Genomic DNA, 12343 nt, shown 5'->3' on the forward strand with positions numbered 1-12343 from the left:
CATCCAGTAACCTGAAATTACAATATGGGAAGAAAAATCAACGTTTATTGTCGTTTACTGCACATATTCAGACACTCGGAGGTATGAGCCTTCTATTGAAAACTAGGTTCTTTCACAAGGGCCATCTACTGTTTCCGTTTTCCTGACATGCTCTGAAGAAGCATGGCAGTATTAAAAGAGAGGGAAAGACCACACGCAGAGGCGGACATAGAAGGTGAAAACTGGGGGGCCAGCCAGAATCTAGACTATGGTAGGTATCTCATGAGTTTACTATAGCCTAAACTTCCAATATATATATATATAATATCTTAAACTATTTTTGTCGCTCGAAAACTGGGGGCCTAGACCCCCCGACCCCGGGCTAGATCCTCCACTGGACCACAGACCCTAACCCAGTTTCTTGCTCACGTTCAAGATCCCAAACAAGAAACATGTAAGTGTGTAAAACACTCTCATATGTGCAGAAATATTAGTACCTACAGAGTAGAAAAAATTTAACAGGGATTTTTTTTTTTTTTTTTTTTTTTTGTCATTAGTGGGACATTGTCTCAGAAAAATCTACGGATATTGATTATAGAACAGTGTTTAAATCTGTGAATACGTGTACCGAAGGTGATATCGCAACTTGTGAGTTTCGAAAGAGTCCACTTGTTAACATAAAGTCATGCATATTTTTAGGTACATAAAATATGACATACATTTTTTTATGTAAAAAACATTTAATGATCTATGATGCAGTATGAAAGTACATAATGAAAATTTGATATAGTCACATGAATAATATTACAATAACAATATATGTCGTAATTAAGAAGGTTAAAAGACAATTATTTAACTATTAACACTAGAATTGAGCACTTCACAATTGTTCTTCTCGTTCCATGCATTCTTTTATTATGTACAGTCTTGTTTCAAAAAAACATCCTTTTACATCTCGTTAAAAGATTCAATATTCTTATTCATACGTAGAATACAAGGTAATACCTTCTCTTCTGTCAGAAATATTGAGAAATTCATCCCCTACTATTCCAAAAGTAGATCCCTTGGGAGTGAGTAATTTTAACACAAAAAGAAACACGCACACACACTCACGCACATTTGTCTTTTCAAAGTAAACCCGTTACGTAAAGACAATATTGCACACTAACAAGCTGAATAAGAAGGTAATACAATTTTAAAACAGAAATCACAGTACAATTCATCGAGCAGAGAGTTTTTAAATAATGTTTCTAAACTCCAATTCCTTTGGATATTGTTCTTTAAATAAACCGTAAACATTTTTTTCTCCTCCATATTACTGTATCATTGAAGAAAGAAAACAAAAACAGCGAAATTGCTTCATAATAATATTAATAGTTGGCATTATAAGTTTGTTATCTTGGAGTAAGTCTCACTCTCAATCCATTTTTGGCCATCAACACCACATTTGGAACAATCCCAATATCTTCCGGTTTATCCAAAGATTCAATTATATATTTTCTCAGAATTGAAGACACAATCACTTTCTCCACCAAACTCATGAATTTTGTGGCTAGAAAGAAACAAATTTGAAATAGCTGTAAGATACTTTACTAAGAAAACAATTTAACATTAGGGAAATACATGTAAAATGTAAGTGAATTTATATTTCACTTTGTATACATATTATATATATTCTTTTCAAGTATGTAAAAGTATTTGTCTCCCTACACATATTCTTTTCAAATAAGTAAAATAATATATGTCTCCCGGTACACATTCTTTTGAAATGAATAAGCGTATAGATCTTCCTATTAGAGAAGCTAAAAACCCAGCTTTTTCGGGATGGAGTTGTTTCATTTAAAAAAAAAATAAAAGAAAAGTTTGGGGAGCGAAAACAGACAATTTTGTCTTTATGGCTTTCTGTAACTGTCTTATTGAAGTACCACCTTTGTGTTCCTGCAGTAGATTCCACAGCTTAAAAAGTGTCTCCAGAGCACTCATTAGTTTTGAGTCCTAGTTTCAGTCTGGGACTGGTTATCTTCATGAGTTCTCAGGCTAACATTTCTTCGGTTCACAGTAAGAGTACGTTATGTAACTCAATATATTACTAGTGACTCTTCGGTTGCCTAGCCTCCTGATCAACTTCCTGAAAGTTATACATCTTTTCATGACGTTTTACTGGTTTTTAAAGTCAAACTGCCAGACAAGAAAAAATATGCCACGAAGCAAGAAACGGATACGAACAATTTAGTTTTGGTATAAAATCTCGCTTACATTTTGTTCTCCGTTTGGAAAATACCATTGTGACTTTCAGATATTGTATTAAAACATAAGTTCGTTTTATAAAACCAAAGTTATTAACAACATTTTTGAATATGATGTTAGATTAACGGTAGTAAAATTTTATTATTCACAACACTACTTCTTTTCTTACTGTCCTATAGAGTCAATATGTTTGTAACAGGAGACTTCGGTATCGTATTTTCACTTGAGCTCCCTTATGGCTATATAGACAGCAAACAAACCTTTCGCGTGGGAGACCCGGATTTGATTCCAGGCTGGAGCTCACGTGATTCGGATTTCACGTTAAGCTTTAGACCCATGTTTCATGTAGCCTCGGCGGCTGAAAAGGACGCTAAATTGAAATGAAATCAAATCAAATGACCTCGATAAATAATATTTGTGTGAACAGATATACTTTTTCTGTAAAATCTCCTACATAAAATGTGTTTCTGCTCCTAAAACGTTATTAAGTGAAAGTTTCGTTTATGTATGAATTGTAAACACACAGTAAAAGATGGTTCTGTTAATTCAACTCAATTTTAACACAGGGCAGTGGTTCCAGCGTGACTACCACTATGTGGTGTTAGTTCAACACATACCCCGCGGTGTTGGCGTTTAACACAGGGGGTGTGTTACGTCTTTAACACATAACCAGTGTTGTGCCATGCCGTAAGCGTTAATGAACCACAAAATTATTCCCCCAAAATATGTTAAATCGCCTATGTGCGTAATGTGTATACATTATGCTGAGTATAAAAAAGCACTTTAAACAAGTAACAAAAATGTACTCCAGTGGTGGGGGAGGCATGAACCACCAACCTTTCAATTACTAGCCGCGTGCTCTTCCGACTTGGCCACGGAGGCGATTAAGAACACGTCGTTTGTAGAGGGATAAATTGTTGAGGTCTTTTGAATTTGACTAATCAGAGTGCTCCTTTAAGCCGCGTATATTCGACGATAACCGTTCGGGATAAGATAAAATCTGCTCGCCATGTAGACCTAATTTTATAACAAAATGACGACTGTCTATTTACTTTATTTTATAGTTCTTCCATATTCACTTTCAAATGATCGGCGACAGTTGCCATCTAATAAAGTTGATGCGTTTGTTACTTCTAGTACACAATCGCTTAGAAAAAGAAGCAATAAATGCATCGAATGTGGGAGATGAATTTGGAACACCTAAATGGCACATGCCTAGCACTTCTTGTGCTGTTAGGGTTTCTTCAGATACATTATGTAAAACAATTGAAAACACATAGCGCGGTTTGCATTTTGAAATTTTGCGTATACCTGGATTTGTTTAAGTATTTCTTTCTACTGTGTTTTTCTGTAGCTTCAATTCATAAGTCTTTATAATTAGATGCGCAACATATTTGGCAATCATGCAGAAAACAACACCGAAGATTCTACACTTGTGTTAATTTAACATACAGGCTTTGTGTCATTTCAACTACCGGCATTTGACTCACAACTCCAAATTTAGAGTGAGTTGTTCTAACCACTTGTTAACTCTATTAAACTTTTTACCAAAACATTTTTATCATTCAACATTACTCGAATAACTCTACGAACAATTCAGTAAAACTAAAAAACAAAATCCACTTCCTTTACTGATTTATCCTTTTTTCCTTTCTATGAAGTAACTGATTTATTTGATTCTTTAATTTTTCGTGTTCCTTTTTTCAAAATAAAATAACTAAATATCTTTTTGTGTTGCAATGGAAAAAGAAACGTGAAAGTACTGTTATTTCTTCATTATAATCGAAAAGTTCAAAAAAGTCTAAGATTTTCCCAGGCAAAAAACGTGGATAAAACTTCTTTTTTTTCGAGCCCTTGCATCTCTACTCCTTACATACACTCTTTTGAATAAATTAAAGTATATGTGTCTACCTATGTACACACTCTATGAAATAAGTAAAAGTTTATACGTCTCCCTATGCACACACTCTTTTGAAATAATTAAAAGTGTATACGTTTCCTTATACACATACTCTTTTCAAATATGTAAAGGTATGGAACTTAGAGAAAAAATATTTAGAGAGCTTCAGAATGTGAAGTTGGAGGAAGATGGAGAAGATAAAATGGACAGAAAGAGTAACAAACGAAGAAGTTTTAAAACGGATAGGAGAGAAGAAGAAGCTTCTAGCCGCCATCCTTCGCAGAAAAGCCAATTGGATTAGACAGATCTTGTGAAGAAACTGTCTTCTTCATACCGCCATAGAAGGAAAGATGGAAGGAAAGCGAGGAATAGGAAGAAGAATAACACAAGTCATAGATGATTTGAAAAATAGAAGAAAATATTGGGAGTTAAAAGAGAAAGCTGAAAATCGAGAAACATGGAAGAAACTTTCCAGGCCCAAACTGAAAATTAATAAGAAAAGAAAAAAGAAGAAAAACAACCTCACTAGTCCCAGGACCTGAAAAAAGGCAGAATACTTATTATTATTAATATTATTAATATTATTATTATTATTATTATTATTAATAATAATAATAATAATAATAATAATAATAATAATAATAATAATAATAATAATAATAATAATAATGTCAAAACCAACGTCAAAAACTTGAAAGAACGCATAGGCAGAGAGAGCAAATATGTCAAGGAGTTTTGGTAAACCAAACTCCTTAAAAAGGTGGAATGGATTCCAATGTACATAATTTCTGTACATTAAATTTTATTTTTTTCACTTCGGTGACATTGCAGAGATACCCAAGGACATCACTATCTCTATTTAAACTCTATTGAAGTACGTTTCTTAACAAGCAGTCGAATGAAGCAATAATAAAGAGTGAGTGACGATTTTTATTTAAGGATCGCACATAAGACCTATATATTTCTTCCAACTTGTCACTTCAAATTTTCATTTAATAAAAATTAGATTCAACATAGGTTAGAGAAGTACGATTATCTCCAACGCATTTCAGATTCGAAACCAGCTCTGGGAGGCGCGGTGGCTCAATGGTAGAGCGTTCACCTCCGGTCCTTGGGTCCCTGGCTCGATCCCAGCTCGCACCATGTGGAATTTGTGGTGGACAAACACCGTGCTCGTAGGTTTCTTCGGGATTCTCCCATTTTCTTCATTCCACCATTTCACTCATCTCTCATCATCACTGTCTCCTTTAGCCCAACCGGCAAAACCGTGGGATGTAAAACTTAAAGATTTCATTTTATCTGGTCATTTTCATTGTCATGATTTTATTTATCGTATCTTTCCGGCTGTTTTCCTCTACCCACATGGGTATAATATTATGTATCTCGATAACAGTAAGAGTTATCGACACACGAATTTTAGGTTTGATACCAGCATCCTCATTTTACCAGCTCGTTTCTCATATAATTACCTAAGTGCTAATCTGTTCCTCCATCTGTCTGTGATGTCCTGTATCTTGGAAATAAATCAAAAAATTTTCCACAAAAAAGAATTCATATTCGGAGTCAGATATAGAGGACACATTACTCACTTTTTTAACACACGTTATGACATCACACGTTACTGTAAATTAAGTTCTAACTTCGTTATGGTATCTCATTAACATTACCATTACTTAAATCTTTTTTTTTAAAAAAAACTTCATAGTAAAATAACAAGTAGAACGCCCTGTTGCGGGCATTGCGTTAACATAGATCTCTCTTCTCGTTAAGCTGCTAATAATACCCACCTATACAATTTCTTGGTCCCGCACTGAATGGAATATATGCAAACGGATGCCTTGACTGGATTTTTTCAGGAAGAAAATTGTCAGGATCGAATACGTCAGGGTTTGGATAATGATCAGGATGACGATGGACCAAAAATGGTGGAGTTACGACATCACATCCTGCTGGTATTATGTGCTTACCTGCAAACAAATATTAATTTCAGTAGTTGAAACAGCACTTGGTTAGCTATGCCACTTAATTTTCAAGGAAATAAAGAATATTAATTTTTACACGATTTGCATGTAATAAACACCAAAGAAATTAAGGTGATAGTATATAAAGCATAATTTTGTTAAAACATATATGAATATATGTTGTCACGTTTTAACCTGCAGGACAAAATGTTGAAGCAACACTCATCTAATTGACACAAAAGCCACTTTACATTTGCGCCACTGATAATAAGATCTTTATATTCACCGCAATGCATTTGAACCACTCATCAAGTATCAAGAAATATACAAGTAGAAACTTTTCAGAAGTTTGAGTTGGCAAACGTACAGTTTCCCCTCTGACTGTCTTTTACGATAAATACTACATTGTAAATCAAAGTGCGAACTGTTAACTTACTATACATACATAATAGTTGTTATGGGTATGCCAATTCCTATTCCATGGAATATCTTTACATTTGCTTCTTAAGAGAGGCAAAGAAAATTCACGTTGAAATTGACAACATATATACGATCTTTCTCTTAGCCATAACAAAACACTCAAGTTCGGAAAGTTTGAACCATAAAATTAACGTTAATTGTCAAAAGTTATACGCTTTGTTTTCTTTGTTATCAAGGAAGGGATATTATTGTAAAGTACTAGATTAGCTTTCAAGTGACAATCATGTGTGATTATGAAAGAAACATATGTTCAGGTGAAAAACTGCAGCAAAATAAACAAAAATCAAACAAGAAGTTGTAAATTTCTAAAACACTTAAGATTAAATTAGTACAGAACAAAGCTTTTCCACGATGATTGTGTTCAGTATGATATGATAGCAAGTCATGTAATGATACTTGACACCTGAGTGTTTAATTCGTTCAGTTTTCCATACGTGTGAATTTACCCGTACAACCCGAAGTTGAAAATGAACACATGAATGAGATCACATTCGCAATCACCAAGAAAAAAGAAATTCAAAACAACACCTTTTGCTGAAAGAGCGATTATCATAGTCTTTCTCGAGATATTGATGGACTGAGATTGGTGGATGTTCTCGCTCGAAGTGAGACAATCAATTCGGAAACGAACAAGAAAAGCCCCGAAAGCTCCGAATTCCCTTACAAGAGAAGAAAAATACATTTGAATATGCTAAAAAAAATGCCACATATGTAAAAGAACACTTCAAGAAATTCTTTGCTGATTAGAAAAGAATATAGAGAATTTAAATATTTTAATTAGCTATTTAGAAAAGAAAATTGAAAAAGAATTAGAACACTTCGAAGAACAGTTGTATATAGGAAAGATGTTGAGATGGATTGGAAACATAAAAAAGTAATAGAAATAAAAGAAAAAGTACAAATGAAGGATAGGGATGAATGTAAGAAAGAATTAGTAAATGGGATTTAGATTTCTTGGTTTTCGGCATCTATGGCCATTTAGCAGGTCATGTATGAGCACAGGGAAGGAAGGAAGCGGCCTGGGACCTATAATTTATGCACGACCCCCGACATTTGCCTGGTGTGAATTAGAAAAAAAACACGAAAAACTCATTCAGGATGACTGTCCTGGAAAAAACTTTTTACACTTTTTCGACCGAGTGCCCTCACCGGGAATCGAATCCGGGATTGCTCGCACCGGAGGGGAGAGTGTTAGCGACTACACTACGCGGGACCACAGAATTTGTAAATAGTATATGTAGTATAGAATCATGTAAATGAAAAGTTGATGATGATAATCATTAAACAGGGAAATTTAGAGAAGCAGCTCAATCTTATTGCAACTTCCAATATACAAATCCAAGATGTATTCCAATATTTATTCATAATTTGTCTGGATATGATCCGCATCTACTCATAAAGGGGTTAAGTGGTGGACCATTAATAGAAAAATAGATATAATACCAAACACAGAAAGACAATACATTCAAAGACAATAAGAAATAAATAAAGATAAAAGAATAAAGAAAAATTATTCAATTAAGATTTATTGACTCGTTTAGAGTTTTATCAGAGTTTTAGCAAGAATTAGCAAGTCATTTAAAACCAGAACAATTTAGAGAAATGCTCAAATTCTTTACTAAAAACGCGTTTGGTCCCGTAGAAATAAAAGTTTAAATCCATATGATTATGCTAATTCGCCCTGAAAAATTAAAAGAATCCGTTCCGCTATCCAGAGACAAATGTAAAAACTAATTAGCAGGAGAAAAAATAAGCATTGTGGATTATAATCACCATATAAAAGTTTGTAAAATATTCGATCTAAAAACCTTAAGAGAATTTACACAATTTTATAACAAAATAGATTACATTCAATTAATAGATGTTATTGAAAATTTTTCACATTCAGCTGTTAAAACATATAAATTAAACCCAGTATGGTATTTTACTACTTCTGGATTTGCTTGGGATGCAATTTTAAAAATGACAACACAAAATTAGAATTATTAACTAATTACGACAAATTGTAATTGTAAAACTTCAAAGAACAGATTTCTGTTAAATCAAGTTGCTTATTTTTGAAAAGAAACATATTTACGCAAATGTTCTTCGTAAGGTAATAGAATTATCGCAAGAATTACTTTAAAAAAGAAAGAAAGAAACTTAGACCAGGAACGTACACACGAATTTATTTCGGGGTGTCCAAAGATTTTTTAGAGAGTTCAAATTCAATATGAGAGTAAATTGTACTAAAATTTGTAAAATTATCCCTAAAATTAGACTAAATTTACAGAAAAGTTGAGATTTGGAGAGGGGGATTCGAATCCGCAGGACCCACTCCCTGGCTACTTTCCTAATAAAAGAAATGCGTAATCGTTAAAAGCCTGGGTACCCTTAGATACTTTGTAAATTACACAACAGAATGAGTGATTGTAAATCATATAAACTATATGAAAACTTAATCAACGGACCTTTAAAACCACACGAACTTAACCGAACAAGTTCTGTAGTTGATTAACATCTTTCCAAAAGCAAGCATATTTCTTGTACACATCATATCAAATTTCGCCATCTTTAAAACGCAGCTGCAAAATACGACACCGAAATATTTGAAAATATATATTTTATAATATGTATTTATACGGTTGTAAAATGGAAAAACTCACCTATTTTTACATCTTCAGGCAAAGTTCTTGCAATTAGAGGCAAACAAGGGAATAGTCTATGGGCTTCCTTGATACATCTTTCGAGATAATGCATTGATTTCAATTCCTCCATAGTTGGAGCCCGATCTGAATATGATAATATTTCATTCGTTTCTTCTACAATTTTCTCCTAATGTAAATAAAATAACAAAATTAAAGTAAAAATAATATTATTAATTATAAACATTAACGGACATGTTAGTTGTTAATATATTTTCTTTTTTTTGGGGGGGGGGGAACTCATGAGATATCATTGTAGTTATATTTTATAAAATTATTTATTTATTTATAAAAATATGAAAGTGTATAAATATTTAAATTAGTGTCCAAACTATTAAAGAATTTCTTCAACTTCTGAAATATTTATACCTGATCAACATAGCACACATGCTACGCACCTATATACCAAAGCTAAAAGCCGCCCCAGATCTGTTCAGCAAATTCACCATCCTCACGGATTTCTTCTCTGAACTACTACCGTGGAGTCAAGAAACCTTTACACCACTTCGGGGCTTCATTGCTTGTTGTAGAATACATTTTTCTTGTTTTATTTGTATTGTTCTGTATTTTATGATTTTGTATTGTAAACAGTCAAAATAAATAAATAAATAAATAAATAAATTCTGTTACCCATCTTCCAGTAAAAACTAGAAATAAATAAATGCTCATGGCCCAAGAAACGGTGTTATATTTTGCGGCCCACCCATCTTCAGATGGGAACAAAATTGCACTTTAAAAAAGTGTATAAAACATTTTTAATTGTATTAACACATAATACATTATTTTAAATAAGGTTAAAGAGTTTAGAATCAACTTTTTCTTCATTATATATTGCAAGCTCGATTCATTAATAATAATGGATTTAGCCTTACGAACTATATTGCACATAAGATGGGATATTTTATACGTATTTTTTTTAAATATAGAAACTGTTCCCATCAATCCATACAGACGTCTGTATGTATATTTGTCTATTGACAAGTATCAAAGGAATACAGAAGCAGATAGCGAGAAATGGATATGAATTCAGGGTCTCACCGATAGATTAAAAACTCTGCCATTATTCATCTAATGAAACCAGAAGTAGTTGATCTAGAACTTATGATTTAAATATTAGATCCCCATAGTTTTGAAAAAACATATCTATCCCATATCTCCGTTTCTCAAAATTTGCTCTATCGAGTCTTGAAAAAAAAAACGGTATTCAGTTTTAAAAGAAACTTACTTCATATTGTTGCAGTTATTCCAATTGTTGCTTCTTCTAATTACACGTAAATAAAGACCGAAATTTAAAATATGTAATGGCTTGTCTATCTGTTTGTTAGAAATTTAACGTTCAATTTCAGTATCAAACCTAGACTGCAATTTTTTTTAATAATTACAGTGAATAGCCGTCAATCATGCTGCCATTCCATTGCTATTAAATTACAGCGATACAACACAAGAAATATCATTAATTAACAGACAGACGGATGGACACAATCGTTGTACGAGAAGATTCACATACTTATACATAATGTATTTTGAAAGTCTAAGATTGCAAAATGTATAAAACTTAACTAAAATTGTAAAATTGCAAAGAAGAAAAAAAAGATTTATCATTTTTCATCTGGAAAAATCAATAAATAATTCGTGTTTTGAAAAATGTAAGAAGAACTAGGTGACAGTACTGCTAAATAGGCCTAATCACTATAGATTGTTGAAAATGAGAATACAGCACAATTGTTAAGTAATAACACAATATTTGTTGTATCATGCATAGTTTCAAATAGTAATTTCTGCACCAGGTAAATTTACAGAATTTCTTAACGTAGATTATTGTGTACAAAATATAAATCGAAATTATTAATACTTGTGTTTTACATACTGTATATTAAACATGTTATGCAATGCTCCACATCAGCTCCTTGTTAAACATTCAAAATCATGAGAAATTGTAGACCTTCACTCAGAAAGTCGTTTCTTGCAAAGAGTTATAGTTCTAAAATCATTATCTTCAAAATCAGTCAGGTTTTCGAATTATCCATAAATTTGCATGTGTAAATTATCCATAAATTCGAGAAATTTTCCCGGAATTTCCCGAAAAATATTTTTTATCTATTCAGACACCCATATTGGGGCTTCAAGTTTATCTAGCTGTACAAAAGAAAGATGCTACATACCCTAGGTTATATATTTGGTAAGTTTAATTGAAACGCGGTTAGTACCTACGAAGTTAAAAGTACTTTTTGACCACGACAGTTCCGGTTAGATATTACTTTATACTTATTTCGTTTGCCATTGAGTTAAGAATGAATAATCAGAATTTCGAATGACAATGTAGATATGTGTTACGGATCCAAAAGTAGCTGAGAAATTTTGGGGAAAAAAATGACTCTTCTTTTTTAACATATGAGCATATTATCTAAGTTTCAGCTTTAGGCAGCTGCACGAAAGATACCTTGAAAACTGAAACATGTCCTACATTATATATTTGCAACTTTCAAGTTTCATTCAAGTACGGTTCGTAGGTGGGTGGCCCAAAAGTAGGTATACAGTACCGGACTGCATTTTGTATCATTTCTTATTGTTATCCATCAGGTAGACTTAGTTTCTTTATTATTTGTTCTTATTATGTTTTTACTTACATCTTAAGCTCGGAAGAGTCGAAGCAAGTAAACCCATAAACTAGAATGTTATACTTGATTGATCAATGCAGGGGTATATACCTAGATATGTATATATATATATATCGAGCCAAGCACAATAAGTTTTGCTCTTAATGCGACTTGAAGAGAATGAGAGGAGAGAGAGTGTATTTGTGTTTGTGTACGTGTGTTATGTGTCTCGGATATGTGTTTACCTATATAAACAATACCACGATTTATTGAGTAAAATGGCGGCGGTCAGAAAAGCACTTAATTTAAATATTTACGTGTAAATGCTACAAATGCTACGTAAATTACCAGTGATCACACCTGCTCATGAATCATCGTATGAAACGTATTATTAAAAAAAAAAAAAACTAAAGATATAAGATCAGCGCCTGAACCTGTATGATGTGTCTACAATAATCCAGGACTTTCTTTTTTTTTCTATTTGATTTGGATGTT

At 32.7% G+C, this 12343-nt stretch overlaps 1 protein-coding gene across 1 annotated transcript in view; it reads right to left on the reverse strand.

Annotated features, from left to right (window-relative positions):
- Positions 1-740: 740 nt before the first annotated feature.
- LOC145666329 (cytochrome P450 4C1-like) overlaps positions 741-12343 on the reverse strand; it is an 89166-nt gene continuing 77563 nt past the window's right edge. Inside the window, exons 11-13 of the mRNA XM_081733437.1 lie at positions 9213-9381; positions 5914-6093; positions 741-1531 (exon numbers count right to left, since the gene is read on the reverse strand). Coding sequence (XP_081589563.1) covers positions 1374-1531; positions 5914-6093; positions 9213-9381 — 507 coding nt within the window. The 3' untranslated portion in view covers positions 741-1373. The remainder of the gene's footprint in view (positions 1532-5913; positions 6094-9212; positions 9382-12343) is intronic.

Source organism: Thermobia domestica, chromosome 1 (genome assembly GCF_964235325.1).
Source record: "Thermobia domestica chromosome 1, izTheDome1.hap1.1, whole genome shotgun sequence".
NCBI classification, from domain to species: Eukaryota; Metazoa; Arthropoda; class Insecta; order Zygentoma; family Lepismatidae; genus Thermobia; species Thermobia domestica.